The sequence below is a fragment of the Myiozetetes cayanensis genome, unplaced genomic scaffold, assembly GCF_022539395.1.
Source record: "Myiozetetes cayanensis isolate MyiCay16 unplaced genomic scaffold, myiCay2020 scf4, whole genome shotgun sequence".
In the NCBI taxonomy this organism is placed as follows: domain Eukaryota; kingdom Metazoa; phylum Chordata; class Aves; order Passeriformes; family Tyrannidae; genus Myiozetetes; species Myiozetetes cayanensis.
The window spans coordinates 17,187,192-17,213,269 of record NW_026087631.1 but is presented as its reverse complement, the minus strand read 5'-3'; the positions used below and the strand labels follow the sequence as shown (position 1 = coordinate 17,213,269).

At 37.7% G+C, this 26,078-nt stretch overlaps 1 protein-coding gene across 9 annotated transcripts in view; it reads left to right on the top strand.

Annotated features, from left to right (window-relative positions):
* The first annotated feature begins 1,905 nt into the window (after positions 1-1,905).
* Positions 1,906-26,078, top strand: part of DMXL1 (Dmx like 1) — a 79,120-nt gene continuing 54,947 nt past the window's right edge. For 8 of the 9 annotated variants that reach the window (XM_050329031.1, XM_050329029.1, XM_050329027.1 and 5 more), the window contains exons 1-8: positions 1,906-2,034; positions 11,616-11,741; positions 15,378-15,455; positions 17,409-17,487; positions 17,978-18,107; positions 20,342-20,408; positions 23,301-23,476; positions 24,594-24,783. In XM_050329031.1, the coding sequence (XP_050184988.1) occupies positions 1,948-2,034; positions 11,616-11,741; positions 15,378-15,455; positions 17,409-17,487; positions 17,978-18,107; positions 20,342-20,408; positions 23,301-23,476; positions 24,594-24,783 (933 nt within the window). In that variant the 5' untranslated portion in view covers positions 1,906-1,947. Of the gene's footprint in view, positions 2,035-9,704; positions 9,798-11,615; positions 11,742-15,377; positions 15,456-17,408; positions 17,488-17,977; positions 18,108-20,341; positions 20,409-23,300; positions 23,477-24,593; positions 24,784-26,078 lie in introns of all 9 variants that reach the window. The other variant, XM_050329030.1, reaches the window with a different exon arrangement.

Here is a 26,078-nt window from a genome sequence, read left to right as displayed (position 1 = left end):
AATCTATTTAAGAAGGAAATGAGAAGTTCTGTATTTTTCTTAGCATATCAGCATGTTAGGGTGTGCCAGTTGTCAACATGTCATACTGTGTTGTACTTAGATATGGATTAAAAAGCAGTTATCAACTGCAGAGTAAAACCCTTTCTTTTCACTATTTTAGTTGGTGTCCTGAGGATCCCTTTTTTCATGAATTCTTCATCTTCCTCATACAGAGGGTTGGGATTGCTATGTCCTGTTAACCTACTCTCTTGTCATATTGCAAATCCTATGTGCTTTACACCTGTGGATTGAATAAGGCTTGAAAAAACAATCTAGTTCTGCAGCATCTCTGACCTCTTCTGTCCAGTGTGTTCCAGGTCAGTCATTGTGAGAAGAAGTCCCAGCTGGCTGCAACCAAAGTCAGAGCAGTTCACAGTCTGAGCTCCGTAGTAGCTGCTTGTGCTGAAAATGGCAAATAAAGGCCACTTACTGTTTCAGTCACAATTCACTTTCTTGCCTAGAACCCAATGAACAGAATTTCTGTTAACTTAAAAATCCACTAAAGTTGTTTTTTGAGATTCTGCAACTGGCAGAAGAATAAAATCACTTATCAGTGATCAGAACTCCTAGTAAGGGTAAGGTCACTATTCATTGATAGAATAATTTAATAAGATTTTTTATCCTTTGCCAAACAAAAGTGATTATGGTGATAGCAGTTTATAACTACCATGAGAAAACCATAGGTCTTTGAAGGAACATTGATATGCATAGAGTGCCAAACTTGGTGGATTTTTCTCATATCAGGAGCTTTTAAAAAATATAGAAAATCTTTCTTTTATTTGCATGAATTATTGCAGCACATTGTGCTATAGTGAGATGCTTTTCATTTTGCTTTTCAAAGGATGCAAGGCTTATATTTACTAAAATGACCTGTAAGACAGTGTCCAAAATGCTATGAGATTGACCTTGCTTCCACAGAAACTGGAAAAGTAACAAAAGGAAAAAAAGCATTGCCATGTACAGATACATAGTATCGCCTTATAAGTAGCATGGGATGTAAAGTTATGCCCCACGCTGAGAAGTTATTTTAATTATGTATAATCTCTTGAAACAGCTGGTGGGCAGAAAGAGGCTGTGGGATGCAGGAGCTGTAATTTACAAGGGAAAATACAAGTGACGCTCAAGTCCCTAAGAGAAATTTATGGAGTCTTAAAAATTAGTTACAGTGGAAAAAATATTACAAAGTGCTTTCAGTGTAGGAGAAAGAATGGCCATACTGTCTCACAATGGGGAGACACTCTCAGTCCGTTTGGTGGTGAAGCGCTACTGAAATGGTGAGGCGGATGTGAAGAGTCTCCTGCCATTACATCACGGAGGTCGGACTGCCTGATGCTCTCTGGCCCGACTTGACCTTTCCTCGTCTCGATGAGCCAAACCGGCCCGCTCTAGAGCTGCACGTAAAGCAGCGCCCCTCCTACACTGCTCCCTTTCCCTCTCATTTTATGAGGCCGGTGAAAAGCCCGGTTGCTGACAGGTGATTTGATGTTCAAGCGAAAAGGTCTCATTTCCCGAGCCTCTGGGGGCCAGGTGTCGCGTCGCCAGGGGCTGCCCCTCGTCCCTGCCCCGTGGAAGCTGCGGCTGAGCCCCGGCGCGGGGGCTGCAGGGGCTGCGCTCGGGGTCAGAGCTGCGGGTGAGTCCGCTCCCTCACCCACCCTCTGGCTCTGCCGCGTCGGTCCCCTTGCAGGGCCGCGGCCGCAGCGCTTTCCACGGCTGTTTTGACAGGAAAGTCAAGTTATTTTAGCAGCAAAGTCAAGCTCCCCCCGCGCACACAGAACCCTCGACCCGCCCCAGGCACCGCGGCCCGGCCGGGCATGCGCGGCCCCCGCCCCGCCCCCGGGACGCCCTGCCTCCGCCGCCGCCGGGCGCGGTGGGACGAGCGGCGGTGGCCGAGCGGCCGCGCCCTCCGCCATGAACCTGCACCAGGTGCTGACGGGCGCCGTGAACCCCGGCGACAGCTGCTTCTCCGTGGGCAGCCTGCGCGACCAGCCCTTCACGGTGAGCGCTCCCCCGCCGCGGCTGCGGCTCCTCCGCGGGGCCCGCGATCGCCGGCGCCCAAAGCGGCTGCGTCAGGCGCGGGGCCGCGGCTGGCCCGGGGCGCGGGGCGAGCCCGAGGGGCGCGTCCGCCGGCGGTGGCACCGCCCGGGCACCCGCGGGGCGCGGCCCGGCGGCGGCGGAGACCCGCAGGACTTGGCCGTGGGGGCGGCCCCGGCGCGGCGGTGCCGGCCCGGTGCCGGGCAGGGCGCGGAGCCCGCGGGGCGGGCGGGCACGTGTGGATCGCAGGGGCTTTAGGGGCGCGCCGGTGCGGTGGTGGCTCCGATAAAAGGTTACATAAACGGCGGCCGGGACGTGCGGCTCTCGGTGCAGGGGAGTTTCGGCGCTGGCGTGCGGTCGGGGTCGGGGTAGGGGTTTGAAGTCTTCACTGCGCATAGTTGGGGACGGTGTTGGAATACCCTGCCGCGGTGGTAAGATTTTCAAAGCATATTTGGTCTCCCTGTCGATGCTTGTGCTTAGAGTGGAAAGAGAAAACATGCAGTACATGGTAAAGGCCAAATGCTTTATTAGTGTGTGTTTTCTTCCCTTTCACTTTTGTTTTGTAAACAGACTTATGTTGTTGTGTTCTTCTTCCTACCCTCCTTCTTTGTTGGCCCGAAGAGGAATGAAATAAGATGCAGGGAAGTTTCTCAGGGCACCACATTTTGAGTGCTTTTCACCATACTTTTTATGGCAACCCTCACCTTTAGCATGGTGTGTTTTCAGTTTGATAAAAGAATGATAGTTAGAAATGCAAGAATTCAGAAACTCATGGTTTTCTGTCCCATCCAGAACGTGCAGTTCAATTCATCTTGTGGCTTCGCTCTCAGGCGGCGGGACGAGGAGCTGCCTTCCCAGGGTTAGGCTGACAGTGCAGAGTTCCTCTGTCTACAGCATTGTCCGGTGATGTGCTCGCTTTCAAAAAAGTGGATCCTATAAATAAGTTCATGTTGCAAGATTTTTTAAACTACAGCAGTTGGGACTTGGTATGCCAACTGTGCCAAGCTTTCTGGTTTTACGTATCCAGAAGTTTCATCAAAAACCCACTAAAGGTGGTGGGACATTGTTTCATAAGAGGCAAGAAGGTCTGCTTTATAGTGAAATGCTAGTAAGCTTTCAAAGTATGTTCTCATAAGTTTCTCGTTTTGGTTTCATTCTTTTTTGAGGGAAATAATTCGAGTCATTACTGTCACTGAACTCACTTTCTACCTGCTACATCCCAATTTAGCAAAAGTGTTGGAGTTACCCAGTGGTTAAGAAGAGTAGGAACTTCTTTCTCTTGAGGAGAAAGGCATGATTGGGAAGTGCAGTTTTCAGTGTCTGTTAGTGTGGTTTTTTTTTTTTTTTAACAAGAACTATTTTCACATAAATATAGTAACAGTATTTATTAATGTGTAATAATAATGTTTCCTATAGGCTCATTCATCTTCCTTTGTTAGTCCTTTTTCCCAGAAGGTTATTAATGGATTTCTTTTCCTCAGATTTAAAACTGCTAACAGAAATATCCTTGAGTGCTTCAGAGCTGTTTTTGTTATTGTTGTTACTCATTCTGTGCTGCCGTTTTAAGTTAATGAGATTGCTGAGAAGGATTAAGTGAAGGGTACTGAAACTAATTTCTGCATTTTTGGAAAGAAATGATGGACTAAACCTTTGAAGAATCCAAGAAAAAAAATGTGACAGTTATTTTTCCATGTCTGACATTATGATATAAGCATTAATTAGTATAAATACTGTTGAGTTATATTAGAAACAGAAGAAAATCCAAACATGTCTGACTTCTGTGCTTCATGTTAAGCTTCTGTGCTTCCAGTTTTCATGGCTGAGAACTCTTGAGAGTTGATATTTTAGAGTTATGTACAGGTGGGGCAAGTTATCTTTGTCCAACAGGAGAACTTGGTCTGTAATATTTTGATTTTTTGATTTAATATACAGTATACTTCAGAATGTTTTCTGATGTGCAGCACTGAGTATTTGAAGTGAAGTACTTAAGATGTTACAGTTTTAAGCTAAAAATACCAAATTCTTCTCTTGAACTCTGAAAAGCTGGAAGTAAAACTAGTTAAAAAATGCCTACACCGACTGAATTGTATGCATCCTTTTGTATATGTGCAGTTGTTTTAAGAAAGTGCTTGAGATGTTTGTTCTAGTGGTGTATTTGTTCTAATGGTTTACTTGTTTGTTGTTCTGACCTTGAGTTTATAGGATGTGAAGTGTAAAGTGGAGCATGACCTTCTTTGGAGAGAACACTTGATAAAGAGTCCTTAGCCCATCTTTTATTTATATATAGAAAAAGACTCATAATCATCAAGTTATCATAAGAAGCATGCCTGTTGTTTATCTGTGGAGAGTAGGTGGTAGTAACACATGACACACTAATTGAATGAGACCTTGGCCCTCAGATGTGAGAATTTAACTGTTTATTCTTTATATCCTCCTCCTGAAATTGAAATTGTTTTATTTTCCATGTAATTGTCCATGGTGGAAGACATGCTTAGTTTATTCGTTTCAGATCTGAAATACTTGAATAAAAGTTTAAAAAGTTTGTGTAGTTCATCACATAGGATTCCTCTGAACTAGGTATTACTGAAGTTGTATTTAGTTTATTGGTAACGAGCACTGATACCTCTTTTGTGATTGGTTGGCTTTGTGCATTTTTACTTATTAATTTCTGATTCTGTAATATTTTTTCTGTTTTTCTTTTTGTTGTTTTTTTTTCCAAGTAGCAGAAAATGGGGGGGGGAAATCACTAAGAGCAATAGCAACTTTACAAGTACGAGTCCTAAGGCTGATAACGAAAGTCATGAAAGAGTGATTGTTTGTAGGGGTAAAAATCTATGAAAGAAGGATTAATTACATGGATTATTTTAATGGGACTAAAATACTTTCTTGACACATTTCCTTTCTGTGTGAGGTTAAATTCATTCTGGACTTGAGATTTGCTTTGTAAGATTGATAAAACCATGAACTTAACATTTAAAATTGGAAAGCACTTGAAAATTTCGAGGGAGTGGGCAAGGGCATTGATAGTTTCATCAAGACCATGTCAGGATAGCTTGGTCAAGACTGAGTTTTTAGGAGGTATAAAGATTTCCCATTTTGCAAACCTTTGTGATAAATAAAAGTAGATTTTGTGACTCAATGAAATTGTTACCTGTCTGTCTAGAAAATACTTAATATTTGTATTTAGAATTTTGCAAATATCTATAGTCCAGAAAATTAACTGAGTGATCATAAAGCTCTGTCAAGGAATTACACTGTTTACACCTGCTTCTTGACTGAAATTTAGTAAAGAGAAAGAAACCTTTTTGAGACTCTTTAAAAATAATATTCTAGTTAAGCTGTTCTGGACTTGAAAAATTTATTGTCTTCCTAACTGAATTAATCTTAAAAAAAAGGAGGGGGATAAAATTTCTTTACACATCAGTTCAAAGTGAAGTTTCAGTGAGACATGATTCTAAGTGCATGGCCAATCAGTTTGTTACTTATATATACTGTAATAAAGTATTTCGTAGCTTAGGAAGTTGGATTTTTTCCAAGCATGGTGAAAGAATAGTTCTTAATATTTAATTAAGCATCTTAACAAAATTATTTATTTATTTATTTAAAATAAAATTTAAAATTGAACACTTAGCCTAATGTAAGTTTTGATGCAAAAAAGGGGATGGAGAGAGACCACACCAGAATAGAAAAGGGTAATTCACAGTGGCTGTGGTTTTTGATTTTGACTCTTCTGTGCAAAGGAAAAAAATACAACCATTATTTCAGTATTGCCTCTTCATAGATTTATTTGCCTTTAAATTTTATCTTGACTTCTGCTGAGTTGTGCATTATATTTGTAATCTGTATGTTCATTCCTTATGTATTTGCGTGGGTTGATATATATATATTACTTTATAAATATGTATGTATGCATGCACATACTGCTGCATTCACCCATGGATAATAGCTGGTAATTAGGTGTACTTGTGCCCTTCCTGTAGGAGACATAGGTTAAATAAAGCTTCCACAAGTTGTACATTGTAATGTGTCAGTCCTTATGTAGCTGTAGCAGAAACTACAGCAAAAACTTCTATGTCAGTACATAGAAGAAATATATCAAGAAGCTTGAGTGTAAGGGAAATAATTGCTTTAGAGGTGCTGTGCCATGTAAGAGGTCAAGACCCTTGCTTATTTACTTTCCTTCTGCTTAGAGTTCCCAGTACTAGTTTTGGATTTTGAGTTGTGTGTATCAGGCTTTCACTTTAGAAAGAAATCAGAATAGTTCATATAATTGTCCATAATATTGTCTGTTAAAACTCTATGCTTTTAAAGCACTGTTATTTTCACAATATCTGTTAATCTTCTAAGAAATTCTAATTTAGAAATAGGAGCTGACATTGGATTAAAGGAATGGGTAGAATTTGTGTGAAAACCCAATACTGCAATGCAAAATCATGTTTATTTTCACAGGCCTGAAACATATTTCACTCCCTTATTTCAGGCTTGTCTTGTTATGTCAGCAGTGAGATCCATGGTTATGCAGCTTGAACTAGTTCTATCTTGTTTATTTGTGTAACAGAAGAACAAAGCATTGTTTAATAAACATTCCAAGAACATGATAATATCACATTATCTGCTTGCCTCATTGTGCAAAGACAACTTTCTTGTAAATGTTCTAGGGTGTTCTTAAGGTGAAAGGCTTTTATGGTTTGCCAGCATCAGACATGGAGGCTCTGCTTGTTTCGAAAAGTCATCTTGAGGTTTTAATATTATTACTATTTTTTAAAACATGTCCTTGTTCAACTATATGGCACTTTTTGTGCCCCACCCCTGCCACCAGGGGCCAAGTAATGTGCACAAAAGTATGTATAAAAGAAATTCATATACTCTAAAATTGCTTCTTACCCCATGTATAATAGCAGACTAGAATTACCTTTTTTTCTCAGTTCCAGAGCTTATAGAAAAACATTAACTTCTGTCAAAATGAATGAGTGACGTGAGCTGTCGTGGATAAGTTTTGCTGTAAAAATTAGATAAAGTGACTGGTAGGCAGAATTAATTTTTCTTACCTCAGAGACTGTTAGGTTATGGAAGTTATTCCTTATGCCTCAGTACAGTCTTCCATTTTATAAGTTAAAATGACCCATACAATTCCACAGTGGGAAAAAAAAAAAGGAGTAAAGTTAGCCCAGCAGTTAATTTTGTGGACTTGGTTTAGAGAAATGTCTTCATGGGATACTACTGCTTAGAAACCTCTTTCAAAGCCGCAATCTGAGATCCAGTGAATGTGTAAGAGGATGTGACGTTCTCTTGTGCAGACATCTCTGCACAGGTACAGTCTAAGAGTTGAGTTGCTGAGGGGACAGCAAAGAACCAAAGCAAGGACACCTTGGAAGGAGGGGAATACTCAAGCTTCCATCCTAAACTGTCTGGTCAGTGTGAGATATAATGGGAATTATGGGCAGCAGTAGGAAAGGGAGCCTGTTGCAGTTTTCATTTGCCAGACAACTTAGTAACCTTCTTATTCAGACACTTCTTTTCATTGTAGTATGTAACTTCCTTATCCTCTTCATCCTTTGCCTTTTGTCTTTGAAATTGCGGTTCTCCTGCAGGCAAACATTAACTAAACATCAAAAATAACCTCCAAGTCGACATCCATCTGCTTGGCTGTAGTTATATTTGGAAGCTCTTTGAAAAGGCCTTTTTTTTTTTTCTTTCTACCTCTTTGGGAACAAATCAGCTATACAGGCTTAGGAGCAAGTCAATGATTCTGCGACTTACTGGGCATTGGGAAACCAATATGACCAAGAATTATCTAATCCCTCTGAATAGACTGATGTCAGAAGTGATTTTTTTTTCCCCAGAATATAAAAATTTTTAGATAATATGGAGAAATACCAGAACATAAGGGTGAATGATTGTATTTTTCTTTCAGAAATAGGATTTTGAAAGGGCAGTCCTGTCACCCCCACCTTCTAACAAGTGAACTTAAAAAGTTGGAACTGAGAACTACTAGGATGAGAATATACTCCCTGACTTGTTATCAGAAAGTTCATCCCCAATTTGACAAACTTCTTTTTTTAAACACACAACACATGAATTTGGGTGAGAAATTACTATTAAGCATAAAATAATAGCAATGGTTCAACACAGAAAAAGAGAGGGGGAGCCATAGCTCTTAGCGTGTGTTCGTGAAGGGGACATTTTCGGGCAACAGCAAGTCTAGAATACCTCTTGCATACCTCTTTAAGCTACTGTTGTCCATCACAGCCCAATTTAGCAGGAGCTAGCCTGGGTTGCTCCCGGAGGAGACTGAGGGGAGACTTCATTGCAGTCTACAACTTCCTTGTGAGGGGAAGAGGAGGGGCAGGCACTGACCTCTTCGGTGTGGTGACCAGTGACAGCACCTGAAGAAATGGCGGGAAGCTGTGTCGGGGTGGGGGCTGTTGGGTTGGATATGAGGAACACATTGTTCACCCAGAGGGTGTTTAGGCACTGGAACAGGCTCCCCAGAGAAGCGACCACTAAGCCTGACAGAGTTAAGAAGTGTTTGGACAACACTCTCTGGCACATGGTGTGACCCTTGGTGAGGTCCTGTGCAGGGCCAGGAGTTGAACTTCGATGATTCTTATGTGTCCCTTCCAACTCCGCATATTCTACCACATTGTTTTAAGTCCTTGTTCCCGATACGTTGATGAATATACCAGTTCCTGAAGACTCCATTGTATAGTGTTTGAGAGTTACTGTAGCATTCTTTCAGTGCAAAAAGCCAAGAGTACTCAGGACTATTTTTATATGCTAAAACTGATTGAGTTCTTGATCCCCTTAAAATAGTTAGTTTATGAATTTCAGGATCACTGTTAGTGGTGCGTTACTACAAGACCCAGCTGCAAGGTGGTGCACCTCTGTTGGGGCAACCACCAGTATCAATAGAGGCTTGGGGGTGAACAGATCAAGAGCAGCCCTGCGGAGAAGAACTTCGGGGTGCTGCTGGAGTAGAAGCTGTTCCCTTGCAGCCCAGAAAGCCCGCTGTGTCCTGGGCTACATCAAAAGCAGTGTGGCCAGCAGGGTGAGGGAGGTGATTCTACCCCTCTGCTCTGCTCTGCTGAGACCCCACTTGGAATACTGTGTTCAGTTCTGGGGTGCCCAGTACAAGAAGGACATTGACCTGTTCGATCAAGTCCAGAGGAGAAACACTGAGGTGACTACAGGGATGGAGCACCTCTGCTATGAGGAAAGGCTGAAAGAATTGGGATTGTTCAGCATCAGGGTGACCTTATTGCAAGTGACCTTCCAGTTCCTGAAGGGAGCCTACAAGAAAGATGGAGAGAGGCTATTTACAAGGACATGTGGTGACAGGATAAGGGGGAAAGGCTTCAGACTAAAAGAGAGTAGGTTTAAATTAGATATTAAGAAGAAATTCTTTGCTATGAGGGTGGTGAGGCACTAGAATAGGTTGTCCAGAGGATGGATGCCCATCCCTGGAAGTGTTGAAGACCTTTTTGGGTGGGGCTCTGAATGACCTAGTGTACTGAAAGGTGTTCCTGCCCATGAAAGGGAGATTGGAACTAGATGATCTTTAAGGTCCCTTCCAAGCCAAACCATTCTGTGTTTCCCTTCAATGATTGTGGTGGTGTGACACTGTGTGATTTCAGGCTTGCCTCTGAAGTTAGAAATGGAGAGACTCAGATGTGAGGAGTAAGTCTGTGAAGTTCTGATGAGGCCTAGATGGGCATACAGCAGAGCAGGTAGGCTTCATACAGTCTTCGACACTTCAGTCTTTTATATACATTTTTAATAAAGCCATGTCTGTATTTCTATGGCGTGTCTTTAAAGTGAAACACTTTTTTTTAATCGTGTTTGTTTTCCTTAAAATTGCCTCCATACAGAACGCTAAATTCAACAAAATGGCTTAGGGGAAATTTGTTTATATGGTAATTCTGAATAACCTTTTTCTGGTGAGCTATGACCTTAACCATTGAGTCACCAGGTGAGATGGTTTTTAACTGAAGAAAAAAAATGTTCTGTGTTGAACAGATCCAAAATTCATGCCATTGCAATATGAAAATAATCACTTTAGCATTTGAAAGAAAATTACTATGAAATCTCCCCTCTCAGAGTGAGTTTTTCAATTAGACTGCTTTGGAACCTGCAGTTTAGTATGTCTGTTTGTAATAAATGCTGCTCTTTTGACAGGAGGAATTATACTGCTTGAACCTCTTCTTGAAGTTGAAGTTCAAGAGGGAACAGGACAGGAAGGGGCTCAAAAACCTGACCAATAATAAGTGATCACAAATAAATATATAGATATATTTAGTCTACAGAATTACAGACAGTGTTTTCAGTTATCAGGTTACTTAAAGGGTGCCTGTTATTCTGGTAGATGCAGTGATAGCTGAATACTGGCTGAGAGAGTGATCGCAGTCATCTGGGTAAGATTGTTTTGTGAAGCATCACTTCAGCCTTTGTGGGGAAAAATGTCTTTGGAACAAAATCTCCATATTTTTTATTTTATTTTAATAAATGGTAGTCTAGGTCAGGTACGATTTTTTATTTTAATAAACGATAGTCTAGATCAGGTATGATAGTCTAGGTCAGGCTTGGTAAAAGTACTCATTCATATTTCAAATTTGTAAATCTAGCGTTCACTTTTTCTGCTTTTTCTCAAGACAACAGTTTTTATTTAATATACTTGATATTGGTAGGGTTGGTTGTGATGATCATGGTCATTTTTATCAGTATCTGGAAATCTTCCATCTCCAGTTTTTGTGAGACTGCTCTTGAATCTTTTAGTCAGTTAAAAAGGCATTTTTGAGCCTTTTATCATTTTCTTGTTCTCTAACAGAACACTATTGTTTGTGCTCTTAATTTTGTTGCTTTCTAACTTTTTAATGAACATGCATTCCTTATTCTAGACTTTCATTCTTGAATGCTGCATTCCTGTGCTAATTGGTTGATTCTGCTCACTGTTGTTTCCACAAGTTTCTCCAGTGTTTACTATTTCTCTCCATTTTAATCTATACTTATTTTCTAATAAAACTTCCAAGAAGATAGTAAGAAATTTTGTCTCAGATATTGCAGTACTCAATGAACTGGCTCTGTGAGGGTGATAAAGACGTTATAAATGGAAGAGAAAATAAAATTAATGCAAGTAACAGGAGACTCAAAAGTCTGAGAGCGCAGTTTTGCTTTTGTTTAACTAACTTTCATTTCCACACTAAATGCTTTGGACCATTTTAGCTCCTCGATTCTATTCCCCCTTTTCAAAAATTTTCAAAAATTTTAAAAAACCTTTTTTTTGCCTCTTCTATCTGAAACCCCTGTTTGCTTGTTATACAAGTGTTATGATGCACTTCTAAGCATGGAGAAAGAGTCCTTTGCCATTGCTATGGCTTGATTTTAAACTAGACATCTATTATCTCTGTAAATTCTTCTGTACTTCTGACAATATTGTGTTTTACATGGAGAGGTTATGTGGACTATACTGTTTCATACTTCACTAATATGCTGTAAGTAGCTGAAGCTTTATTCTTGTTTGTTTTTTGAACTTTTTTTTTTTATTTTAGGCATATGCATCAGGATGTGATATTGTGGTACTGGGGACTGACTTTGAAAGATTACAGATAATCCCTGGAGCAAAACATGGAAACATTCAAGTGGGATGTGTGGACTGCTCAATGCAACAGGGGAAGGTATGTAGAGCAGTGTTTCTAATAGTGTTCTAACAATACAGCGTTAAGCACCATCTCAGGAGTGTGGATTCTTGCAAGGTAAGGTAAATACCCTACAGGGAGTAGTAAAATGGCTGATTGCTTTATGTCTTGTAGTAAGCAGCACAATGAATGTGAAATGGATATGAGATTGTAGGAGGTAAGTAGGACTGCACAGAAGGCCATAGATATAGGGCTGCGTAGGGGACACGGCAAGAATTTGACCAAAGGATGACTGAGTTGGAAGCAAAGGTAATTTATTCACTATGGTCTTGCACTAACTGGCATGTCATTGACGTGCTTTGACATGTTAATGACTGGCAGCAGATGAGTGCTTCCATAAGAATCACTTTCAGATCACCCAGAAAAAAGACATCTGTTTCAAGCAATTCATAAAGGCTTAACATTGCTATTGGACAGGGTTTGCTTTCTTGAATTCTTAGCTTTTCTTTTTCTAATGTAGATAAACTTCATCCGAAATGGGCAGTATTTGATTTCAAGTCCATTTAACGGAGCTCTTTCCTAATTTTTCTGTCAGAGTAAAAAAGAAGTAACCAGGTAGTTCCATTGGGATGTCAGTGGGATTAAGTATTGAGCAATTCAGTAGGAACTGGTCTGAAGTGTCGGGTAAATATTTGCTCATATAAGAGGGGTTGTCTACCTTTTTTATTTCTTTAAGCCTATTGTGGTGAGGAGATAATGTTTCTTCACATTACTACAAGCCTTATGAGTTCTTGGGAGTTTTGATTAGGTTCTGGTGTCCATCTTGAGACAAGACCTCTGATGGAAACCAGTACATGTTTACATGTGAAGTCTATAATAATGAGTCCCCAGCCACTCCCTGTTCCTGCTTTTTAGCGGTTGAGTGATGAACTCTTGCAGTGGTAGGGAAGGAACATAAATGAAAATGAGGAAAATGTTCTCTGTTTCTCTAGTATCTCATAACCATAAAGTTTGCCTGGGGTTCTCCACTGGCTGCTGTTAACTAGAAACTTGGTTTTTGAGTTCAGTGGGCATGTATTAAGATATACATGCAGATACATGTGAAATACACATGCAGATCACACATCACAGTTAATCTTAAAAAATACTTCTATAAATTTGCAAGGTCATCTTGACTGCATGATATTAGTTATTTATGCATTTAAAGGACAAACTGTCCTTGAATTGTAAATTAGCACATGTGACTATATCAAACTATAAGGCTTACTAAGCTTCAGAATTTTTTTGTTTCTTGAGTAGACCTATGAGGTCATTGTGATTCTGCAAGTCTGTATTGTTTGCTGTCAGCAAACCAGATGTGTTTGCAGAGTGCTGAAGTGCTAAGCACTGATTGGCTAGGAATTTGCTTATTGTCCAGAATGATCAATGCATTTCGAGTTCACTGTTGTAAGGTTGGAATTTCTTCTTACACCTTCTTCATCAGTACTGACACACAGCTTGTTTACTAAACAAAGTGTTGGATAACTGCAGCACTCACAGCCTCCTGTCTTCAGAGGAGAAGTACCCCAGCTCTCTGACTATTTTTGTGTTCATTTTCTGGATCTGCTTCAACATATCCATGTCTTCCTGGTGCTAGGGACACTGGATATGGTATCCAGGTTGTGTCTCACTAAAGCAAGGATTATCACCTGCCTCACTCTACTGGCCACATTCTTTTGATGCAGCCCAGGGCGTGATTTGCTTTCTGAGCAGCAAAACCATGTTGCCGCCTCATGTACAATTTTTTGTCCACCAGTATCACCCAGTCCATTTCCACATGGCTGCTCCCTTAATTTCCCTAGTCTGTGTTGATAGTCGATATTGACTGACTGAGGTGCAGGACCTTGCACTTGACCTTGTAGAGCTAGATAAGGTTCACATGGGCTCCCTCCTGAAGTCTGTCATGGTCCCTCTGGATGGCATCCCTTCCCTTCCTCCAGTGTGTCACCTGCACCACATGGCTTGGTGTGGTCTTCAGACTTGCTTAGGGTGCACTCAGTTCCACTGTTCATATCATTAGGAATGACTGTAGTGTCTTACAACTCAGTAAAGCTTCCCTGCATATCTCATTTCTAATAGCACAACCTGGGACTACTTTAGACCTTTGTTTGGTGTCTGAGTGATGATTATAGTAGTTTGGGAAATTCTTCACAATGTTGTAATTAGTCCTTTCGGCAACATCTCAGTGAGGACTAGACCGATTGGCTGTATCATTATGGAAGCCTATGTAAAGTTTAAGTGAGTAGCAGTTGCTCTAGACACTGTATATTTAGCATTTTGGTATGCTAATGTTCATTTGTCTTAAAAACCCATTAAACAATAAATTGGAAAAAAACCACATTTACTGTTGGGTGTGGAATGGAATTATTGGAGAATAAAAGAGTAAGTGAGGTAGTTAAAGAGAATAAGGGAAGACAAATACTAGTCTGAGATGGAAAATGCCTGAAGAAACTTTTTCCTTGCAAATGTGACAAAATTATTCTTGGCATTTTTGGGTCAGGCTGATGTTTAGGTTGTTAGTGGGATAGAAATTTATTTGACTATCTCCTCTTTTAATGCAGAGAGTTTCTCTTGAAGCTATGAATCTATGGATTTTAGGGTTTGAATCAATCTATACCTCTGTACAGATCATGTACGTCTGTATGTAAAGGATCTGTAAATAATGATGCGTATGAAAGTTTAGTACTTTTTTTTAAAGCTTTTTGTGGTTGATATATGACTCTGTTTATTGTTTTCAAAAGAAAACTATGAATACTTTCTAAGTCTGAATTTTACAGAAATAGGAAATTGACTATTACAGCATACCATAACTGTAGATGTTCTTTTAACAGCAAGGACCACTTCAGAATGCGGGATGTCCATTATGCATGACGTATGCAAACTCCTTAATTTTTGTAAATCTGTATTTCAGGTAGTTTTAGGCAACATTTCCTTGTGACAGCTCTCTCCCTGAGGTCTTTAATGTACATTTGGCTTGTTTTGGCTTTTCCTAACAAGTCTTTTAGGCTTGCTCTTACATTGATATCTTGTGATCAAATACTCTTTTGTCCTAATGCAGTTTTGGGGTGGCTGGTAACCACTGATGAGAGAAGACTTTGAACCACCAATAAAAACTGACCATATTGCAACTTTTTTGGCAGTATTTTATGTTAACCTTTAGTAGTAGTTTTGTTTGCAGTTCTCTGCATTGGGTGTTTTGCTTGTGTAGTTTGGGTCTTCTGAACTTTCTGTGAGGCAGCATGTTCTAATGCCAGGGAAGTGCACAAAAGCATCCTGAACCAGTACTGATTCTGTGTCTGAGAAGGTGAACTCTGCAGAATTTTGAGTGTTTATGTAATTCAGTATGGAAAGAATATTGCTAATAATCTGAATTTTTTTAAAAGAAAATCTCATGTCCACCAGTAATCTCATAGTTCATCATGATTAATGAGTAAGGATTATATTTTTATTGTCAACACTAGTTCATGATTTTTACTAGATGTCATTCTTCTGTTATCAAAAGGAAATACGGATATGAGCTTCAAATTTTTCTACAAGGAGGGTTAAAAGTAAAATCAACCATTTGCATTTTATTCTTGTTCAGTAGCTTGTTTTTTCTGTATGTGTTTATGTACATCTAAATATAAATTGCTTTAGATTGCAGCTTCTTATGGAAAGGTGATTTGTATCTTTGAACCAGTCAGCCTCTTGAAGCAGAACAGCAGTTATCATAATGTAAGTATTTCATCACTCCTTGATTTGTTTGAGCAGTTATAAAGCCTGTCTCATTTTTCTGGTTTGCTTTAAAGTTGAAGATTTTTTTTTTAAATGTTCTTTTAATGTTAGGATAAAATTGAGAATTAAGGTGGTTCTTGGAAAGTGAAAGTGGTGGGATAAGGACAGAGGCCTTATTTGAAATAGTTTTAAGAAAGAAGGTTTTACTACATTGCTTCATAGTACTTACTTATGGAACCCTGCAGTTCATAACCGAAGTATTCCAGAACCCCAAAAGACATACAGTCCTGTTCTGCAAATAGTGCAGCCATTACAATAGGAATTCCTTTTTGAACCTTTTTGATGTGGTTTACATTTGTTACTTTAACTTTTGCTTGTGAAACTACCTGCTTTTGGACAAATCTATAATAGTTTAAAAATCTATGGCTTTTTTAGAATATCTAACTGAATTCTTATATTTCAGTGTTAGAATGCTGAATAAGAACAATATTTATTCTCTTAGTGATTTAGTGATTAACATCCAGAATCTCAATTTCTAAGTAATAATATGATGTAGAGCAAGTTATTTAACCGTGCTTCTTACATGAAGAGTCATACTCATATAGTTAGAAGCCTTAGATTCTAATTAAAGTCAGTTTGGTTATATGAGTACTTTGACTTGCAGTTGCTCAAGGAGCTTCTGTCTCCCTCTTCATGGATTTGGTCTCTCCATTTGTATTAAATTGTTTATATGGTCATCTAGTGGATTGCCTTCTTTGTACAAACAAACTCAGTCATGTGATTCTTGGTGTAGTTATAAGTTTGTGATATATTATATATTAATTAAATAACTGGCTTTGAATATATAAAAAAAGCAGTGGAACAAAATAACAGTAAAATGTGAGTTCCTAAGCTCATATGAACGTTTTAGATGTACTGTTCTCATTTTTGGGCATTGGAATCATTAAATCCATACTGAATGTTTTTCTAGACTGGTAAACAGTACACTTAGCTTAAAATTTCAAAGTTAGTATAGTAACTGTAGGCAGTAGAGGAAGCACTCATCATCCATGGTTTGCTTTCAAATGTTGATAATTGAAGAAATATTCTGTTACTTCATTCTTTCAGTTAGCCTCTCTGCAGTAGTTTCCAGCATATTGTTCCAGATTATTGTAAGATTGTGTCTGTCTTACATTTACCAGAATGTTCAGGTTCTTAAAAAAAAAAAAGAAAAGAAAGAAAAACTAGGTTCAGAAATGTTTTGTTTTGATCCTTATTAGCAGATGCTTCTTTCTGTTTTCTACCAAACTTCTGAGAGATTGAGTTGTTGTATTTTAACTTTCACATGTATTTGATGTGATATTTTTGGGATGGGGGTGATTATTTTAAAAAAGTCTGTCTTTGAGAATTAAGAGAAAAACATGTTGGCTCAATATAATTTCGAATAATGTGTTCAGCTTCTTCTGTGATTGAAGGCATAAAATCTTTGCAGTCTACTATGGAAACAGACCAGATAAATTTAACTCTCAATTTGTTCCAGTGAGTGAACTGAGAACTAAAGATAATTGACTGTCCTGTTGTATATTAAAAAAGAAGGGAAGGAAATATCCTGTATGTTATCCTAACCTTTTTGAAACCTTCCAATTCAACAGTTGCATGGATATCAAACACTAGACACATTTAATATGTTTCATTTTTTATATATCTTTTATTTGTTCAAAAATAAAATTGCACTTTCCTTCTGATGATTATGTATGGAATATTTTTGAAATACGAAGTTAGAAACTTCTATGTGTATGGTCATATTAGTGAAAAGATACTTTGTTTCAAAGACAGAACAAACAAATTTTTATTAGATAAACAGTAACTTATTTTAAACATCCATAAAAGAGAATGCAGTGAAGATGTTCTATTTCTATTATAAAAAGAAGGAAGTGTTTTCACGCTCATGTTTGTGAATGCTTAAAATTTCAGGTGCTACGTTATCAGTGGCAGAAGAGTGCTCAGATCACACTGGAAACCATAGTATGTAATCTAACATGGGATCCCACAGGTAGGAATAGAATAAAAGAAACATCTATCTATTTGATACTAGTTTCTTATATAAGTTTTACCATTCTTTAAGGAACAAGGAAAAGATTTTTGTTTTGTCTTAACATGATGGAGAACACCAAGTGGAGTGAAATCTACCCTTTGTCACCTATAGGAGAACCAAAATACCAAGTGCATCTATATGGTCTGACTTGATTATTCTTGTCTTGACCGTTTCTAATGTTTATAACCATGGATTAAATGGTAGTGTTTGTTGAGAAAGAGGAGTGTCTACAGTAGGTCTTTCTTTTAGGGAATTGCTAAAATTTGATTAATTTTCACAGTTTGAACTGTAAATGCTCAAATCTACCAAAAAAATCTAGAAAAGGTGTATCTGCCGTATTTATTCTACAGTTTCAACTTTGCTAACCCTTTTTTTCCTCTTTCTCTTTAAAGAAGTCTAAACTTCCTACTTTTTTTTGGAGTTAGATTGTCATAAATATTTGTTTTAGGTACTCGCCTGTTGACTGGTTCCAGCTGTCTTCAGCTTTGGTCAAATGTTCCTTTGGACCCTTCTGACAATGACAGTACGGAAAGGACAGATACTGGACTTGGAGAGTGGAGATGTATCTGGCAATGCAAGTAAGAAATACATTTAAAGTCAAGCAATTCCTGTTTCCTTGCTTATTCATACCTTTCAGATAAAATACCTAATGTAGTTCAGTGAAATTATATTGCATAGTTATTTGATAAATGTTACTGATGTGTGATAAATCATGTCGAATCATGTTTTCCTTGATTATGTGATGTTCCTTTCTTCTTACAAGATCAATTGTAATTGGTTTTGGGGTAGTTCATGTTTTTAGGCAGTTTTTCAGTTATATTGAACACCAGTAAAATACCAACGGGAGGCTTAGTATTGAAGCTGTCCCAGTAGACCTTGTTCTTGTACAAAAAGTAAGGTGAAAGCTGCACAATTGAAAACTATTGTACTTGCAGAACTAATGAAAATAAACTTTCTTCTGTGTTCTGTGTAACATCTCCCTCCTTTCACACACCTTTTACTTTTTCTGTGTTTATTCTGGATATTTGGAACAGTCATGCCAAGGCTGATACATTCTGGTTTACTATGTCTGTGAATGCTCTTCTTGTATTCATGTTGATTTTAATATTTGTGTCTGTGTATTGGTACATTTAGAACAGTTTTAGTGTAGTGCTTCAGTTTATAAGACAGTTTAAATGATGGTCCTTCCTGCTATAGGAGGACTTTTCTAGTGTCTTGGGTGCACTGTTTGCTTGGGAGCACTATTCACTTGGCAGTCTCCTAAATAAGTTTGCAGAGATGGCTGGCTGGCTGGACGGGCTCACCTGAGGTTATGCTTCATGAAGCTTTTAGTGTTGCTTGGGCAGTTCTCTGGATAAACCAGAACATCTTGTTTTAATCCTTCAGTTGTTCCTTTTTCTCTGTAGTTGAAGTTTTATCAAGGATGTGTTTAAAATCCCAGGATCATCCGAATGACATTTGAAAAATTTCTCTTCGTGTATGATGAACTTTCTAAATATAATAAGTTGAACATTTACTCTGTTTATTTTGACACCTTTGGTTGCTCATCTCTCATCCTAATAAGCGGAGAAGTCAGCCTGTAGGTGGAATGCTGTGGGGTATGGCTTTAGAATCTGGTATTGTGGTACCAGTAGTCAAGATCATACAGGTAGTGCTTTTCCTCTGTCTCTTCTATAATATATTTTGCATTTGTGTAAAGTATGAAGACTTACAGAAGTCTTCTTAGCTCTCCACTTGTTTTCCTTGTTAAAATTTTTTGTTGGAGACAGAGCTAAGTGTTTTTTTTCTTTGAATTGGTAGATTCTGGCAAGGGTCAGCATAACTTGCCTTCTCTGTTCACCTTTTATGCCTGTATGTTTTCTGGCATTTTTACTGCAGTTAGATTTAGAATAGGTTTTTCTTGAGGGGAAGTTTGCAAGATAGTGATTGCGTATTACTGCCAGAATAACTTTTAGTGGCTAAAGGAAACATTCCCAGATGTCTTCGTATTTGCCCCAGTAGGAGAATTTTACTATTTCTTTGATACGTGGCTCTTGTAATTGCCTTGCTGTTGCTGCTGCACACAGTAAATGCATCATGCTTTTGTTGACCTGTTGGCCAACTTAATCGTTCCTGAAAATTAGACCTCAACAACTTGTTATAGGTATCTAATAAAATCGAGATGAAAATGTACGTTGTATCTGTGCTGTGCAATTAAATTCTGTATGTTCTTGTTGCCATTAACAAACCTGTCATTTAGGCACCAACTCAGTGCTTCCAAACCTGGAAAAGGACCTCATTTATTAGTATTTCCAATTAAAGTAAAACACTACAGAAATGAACCACATAATTAGGTTTAGAATATGTGACATCTTACATCACTCTGACCATTCATGTAAAAACTACTTTCATATACTTCTTCATTATTCTTTTAGTACCTTTTTGGTTTCCGCAGTTGTAATTATAGGAAGTATGAGCTGTCTTTCAGATAAACTGGAAGATAATATGGGACAACAGACACCAGTTTGAAATCCAAATGATTGCAAAATGGAAGTAGAACAGTCTCATTTCTTAGCAGCTGTTTTTCTTTTATGATATTTTTGAATATTGAATACTGTACACCCTCAGGTTTTCTTGTGTGGCCACAAGGTGTTGCACATGAGTTTACCTTCTAGTCCTTTTGAAATTTGTTAAAACTTGGTTGTTTCACAAAACACAGTATACACTTGTATTTAAGAATTAAATGACTTTTCCTAAATTCAGGGAGAAAAAAACCTGTTTAGAATTCTAAAAAAGTTTTAAAATTTTTTTCTCTTTTTTCTTTTTATTGTAGAACTGCTTCTCAAGTTTGTTTAATGAAATTTTCACCAGATGGGGAGTTTTTTGCTACTGCTGGAAAGGTAAGCTTTTTTTTTTTTTTTCCTAATAGTATTGTACCAATTCAGATAAGCTATTAAAGCAAACAAACAAAAAAACATGTCAAAAAAGGCAACTATTTAATTAAAAATTTTTTTTTCTATTTTTGGCATATCTGTCTATGCATCTTTAAGTTTTTGTAAACAGTAAGTTGGGAGAATAGCAGTTTGAAGTAAGGAGGCAACACACTAAATATTCACTGCTCACTATTTTAAAATACCCATTTTTAATTGGTACCAAATTATAAGACATCAGAAAAAAGATCTGGGGAATGGGAGAGATCTGTGGATAAGATCTCTACTAGATATCCTTCTAGTGATGAAATACATTCAGGATTTCACTATTGCTGTGACACCATTAATAAAAAAGAGCTCTCTCATATGGTTTTTTTCCAAACATGTCTGGATGCCTATTTGTGTACATAGAAGAGAATTCACGTTCCCCTCCATAGGTGTATTCACACATCATTAATGTCAGTGTTTGGGGCCAATCTTACAGATTACTTCTTTGTGCAGCATTGGGCAGTTTAACAGCAAAAGCAAAACCCCTTGGCAAAATAAGCAGAAAAAATTAATGCAGAAAGCCAGTCTTGTCTTTTCTCTTCCTGAAACAAACTAATCTTTATTTATACTCCAAAACTTGTTATTCAGGTTTTGTAAGAGAATAATGTCCTAACAAGTCAAAGCAGAAAAAAAAAAAAATCAAGATCATTTGTAGGATAAGTGAACAAATGTGACAAATACATGCGAGAATCTATATTACTTGTTAAGGAATTTGAGTGAGATTATTCTGCAAATAATACGGTTGTCTTTATTTGAGGGGAGAGTCACACTAACATTGGTCAGAAAGTTAGAATAAGAATGTCCATATCCATCTTGTTAGAATTTATGAAATTATCGAAGTAGATTGTGGAACAAACATACTGGTTTCAGATACTGTTGAAAAATGTAACTGAAAACTTGATAGTATAAGCAGTTTTAGCACAGGTTGATAGATGAAGGTCGGATTGCGTTTGTGCTGTTTATGTGCAGAATCTAGCAGAGGCTGCGGAGTTATTAGAAAGGAAACAAAATGCCAGTATGTAAGATTAATTGGGACAATGCAGTTGCTGAGATTAGTGAAAATCTGGTTTAAGTGTCACAGAATCCTGAGCAGTAGTAACTTGACAGAATGAGTTTCAGACTGAGGAATGAAAGACAGTTTTGCAATCTGGTCTGGTCTGTCTTGGAAGCATGAATGAAAAATGAGTGTGTACATGTAAAGAATGGCTAGAACAGTGTTTGATATAGTGTGGAACTTCGCTGTTTGGATCATAATGTGCCTTAATACGTGCTTGAAAAGCAAAGATTCAGGGATGGTTCAGTTTGCAAATGACCCTCGCTTTTGAAAGGAAGTTGTTGTGCATATTTTCATGATTCACTTCTGTGCATCAGGAACAGATGAGTAATGCACATCTTGATTAGTTGTAGGTGTTTGTTTTTTGCTTTAAACTTGCCATTTCAGGTCATCATGCTTGCTTGATGCATGGAAGAGTAACTTTTAAGGCATTTGCTGTCATTAAAGAAGAGATAAAGTTGCAACAAATATGTAAAATAACCTAGATTTCTTTTTCTAGGGAAACTGTATTCCAGTTGACTAGCTTCCAACATACGAAGTGAAGTACTAAGACTTTCTTGATGATAAATTATATTCTGTATAGTAACAAAGAAGCGAGTTCTAATGCTCCATTCTTATTTTGCTTATTTGGATGGTATATTGGTTGCTCTATATTCTAGTCATTTACTGACTGAAAGAGCCAGCCATATTTCAGATAACTATTACTTAAAAAAATTGTCAGAGTACATGTTTTATTAAAAAAAAAAAAAGTGTTTTGTCATTGTCAGCAATATCATCTATATGTATTACACTTTTTTTGTTGGGTAGGAGTTAGTATTTTTTTTATAAATCAAGTTTTAGTGGATTCTAATGTCATGACTTGATGGAATTATGGAAAAATGAATTAATCTGTAAATAGCTTCTGTAGGGGTAATACTCTTGCAGAATTTTTGACCATCATGTCTTATGTCCTGTTGTGTTATCTCAGATTATAAACTCATGCAAAGCAAAATTACTGAATAAGTACGAACAATTAATAAGCTGGAAAATTAATAACATATTTTTTACCATAAATGCTTAAGTCAGTTACCTGCCTGGACAATCTTTAAAACACATCTGTGTTTCTGTGTCTTATTTCTTCATTTAATTTTTTATGAGGGGCAATGCTGGTGAGTAAAACGAACTCCCCCTCCTCCCAGTAGGGTCACTGCTTGATACAGTATTTCAGTGCCATTCATATTTAATAGCGGATCAACAACACGAATCCAGATTAATTTCTGTAGTCCTTGAAGACATAATCAATTTGTATGTGTATCTGACAAAAGCAGATCGAGCAGTACTGAGCCTAATTTTTGACGTCATCTATGACCTTTGTGTGTTTTCCTAACACTTAAATTTGTGCTGGGGGATTTTGACTGTTTGCTGCCAAGGTACGATTACTTGTATTAACATTTTAATACCGTTTCAAGCTAATGCAGCTTGAATTTTTGTGGTTAAAAATTGGCAGCTAATGAGGAGGACCAAAATTAAATCCTGTTAGTAATGGTGAGTAAGTTAAATGGAAGCTCTGCTACTATGTTTTCTTTAAGATCAAGTTTTGAAGTTATATTTACTGAACTTGTTTCTGTAAACTGTACTGAAATTTTTCCTCTGTGATCAGAAAAGTATTTTACTTTAAAGAAGAATGAAACATCAAGAGACGTACTCGGAAGTACCTGAAGTGCGTAACACTCTTATGGAAGGTAGTTTTATTTACTGCCTTTTTTTTCCCCTTTCCACAGGATGACTGTCTTGTGAAAGTATGGTACAGCACAGAGAGCTGGCGATCAGCCATTACACCACCTGGTGCCAATCCTGAAAACCAAGCAAAAGAAGTTGATTTTTCATTTGTTTATTTGGCTCATCCTCGGTCAGTTAATGCATTTTCATGGAGGAAGACCAGTAAATTCATGCCACGGTCAGTAGTTCTAACAACATGAAGTTCATAAGTTGCCCAGAAAAACCCCTGAATTATACAGTTTTCCCACTGTACAGTCAACAATCATACATATTGTATGGTTTACTTCAGTTATTAATTTTATACTGTTTGTGTGTGTTCTTGAGAGGTAAACATCCTCTTACCTGGAAAAGAACTAGAAAGTCAGAAAGGGAAATTCAAGTAAAATAATAATTTGGAACTGATACCTTGGATTTGAGCTTTTTTGGGGGTAAGTTCTGATGGTTCAAAATGACCTGTCTCTGATTTCCACCAGTAATTCCAGTCTCAAACTGTGCCCTTCAACCATTTTTTGGCTGTATTATTCCAAATTAGTAACCAAATTTTCATACCTTTATGTGGAGCAAGTTTATGCTGTCCTTTATACCACCCTTTAAGCAGAAGATTCTTCATAAAGCCATTACTATAGTTCTTAAATCACTTCTGAAAATGCATCTGCTCCGTGTTTACTAAGGGAGTTTTGTGCTGACAGTCTAGTTAGATGATACATATATCTTTTGAGCCTTAGATAAAGCTAAAGTGTAAACTTACATGAACCGGAAACCTCATGGTCTGCATAGCTTTTTCCAGTGTCTAGTTGATGGTAGTTGAATTTTTTGGCTATATATGTAACACAAATTGCATTTGGAAAAAAAGCAATTAAGAAAAAATTGTAGCTTTCTGTTGGCTGTTGTATCCCTGGTATGACTTGGTTTCTGTCTTTTGTATATAGTTTTGTAAGTGATAGATAGTGGTAAGATAAGGAATTAAGAATAGGTATGTAGAATATTATTAGCTTTTTATGTGAACAGCTTTAAAAGGAAGAACATAAATTTTGCTGTTACAAGTATGAGTTATTCTTTAAATTGAAATCCATGATTTGCTGTTGCACTGTTGTATGATGAAGTTTGAGGTAATTTAAAGTCAGATACTTTTAACAGATAGGAAAGCCTTTGATACATCATTTGTTTTCTTATGAATATAGTGATGAGTTTTTCTTTCATTAGTATGTTTCCAAAAACGGCTTGGAACTGTTGGTTTATTTTGTTGCTATGTAATAGTAAGCAGCTTTTTCATACCTTAAATTTTCTCTCTTTAGTGGTGCTGTCTGCAATGTACTCCTGACTTGCTGTAAGGATAATATTTGTCGTCTCTGGGCAGAGACTTTGTTACCCAATGACAGTCTGTTGTATGGTGGAGGATATAGCAACTGGAGTGAAGCTGTGAACTTTTCAAATAACTTCAAGAGAAATATTTCAAGCAAAGAAAAAGTTCAAAGTGCTTTAGAGGTAAGAACTGAAACGGAACAGTGAGAATAAACACTTGTACAAACATGTAATTTTAGACAGGTTTGTAATTATAAACTCAGACTTGTATCATAAACTGAAGTCCTTCATACCAGAGACGTGGATAAAATGCTATAAAACGATGAGTTTCTTTGAAATCTCCCTTGGGAAGTCTAAGCTGACAGCTCTCCTGCTGAACTTCTCACATTAGAAGACACACTGTTCTTAAGTCCCAGCTGCCTGTTTTCTTCTGGTGACTGAAGAAAAATGCTTTACAGTATCTAGTTCAAAAGGCTAGGAACAGTAAGGAACACGTGCTGTATTTAGGTTGTGTGAAACACAGGAGTGATGCTGCCTTAAAATGTATGGTAGGGACTCACTTGTTACCTCTGAAGTTGTGGGACGTTCTCTGACTTCTGCAATTGGAAAAACAGTGGTCATATGGAGGTAAGAAAAATAACCTTTCTGCTGTACTCCTCAAGTAGAGCAGATTGCTTGTAAACTTTAAGGCAAATGATCCTTGGCAGATAATGTTTTCTAACCAGTGGGAATCAGGAAGAAGGTGAAGCAGTAGTGGTCTCCTGCAAAGTTATATAGGGCTTATGTGCATTTATCTTAATGGAGTTAAGTGTTTAGCATGCTTATAGTGCTTTCTTAGCACATAAGGCATACAGGAAAAATATGACTGGCTGAAACGCACGACACAGCAAAAAAAAATAGTAAAAAGATGGGAGAGAAAGGGAAAGTTGGAGACAGTTCTGTGTTGAAAATAAGAGGCAACATCAGAGATCAGAAACAGTAATTATATGAGAACTGAGAAAACACTGTTTTACATAGGCATGCTGTGTTCAGATGCAAAGCACAGCAAGTGAAAAGGAAAGCCAAAGGTGTAATACTGTCCTTAGTACAAACTGTGTATCTTTGTGTACCTTTATGTGTTTATATAGATGCCTACAGCACAATGGGCTTGAACTAAGCCACTCTTAAAAAATCAAATATTCCTTTTTCCCTTGCAAACATATTTGCATAAAGGAGGAAGACCTTAAAACTCATTGGGCCCTTATGAACTGCTGATCTAATTAGATCCAGTATCCGAATCCAATTTTTCAATCTCTTAAATGGGGCTACTGAAATTTACTGTTTTGTTCAGAATCCCAAATAAGCATGGTATATGTTTATGAAACACAATATTTTACAAGTGTAAAAACTGTATGAACATTGCACACTGGAATACGAAGTAGTTACTTATGTGAAGGTGTTTTATGGACCTTCATAAGTAAATCTGAAGGCAGTGGTAT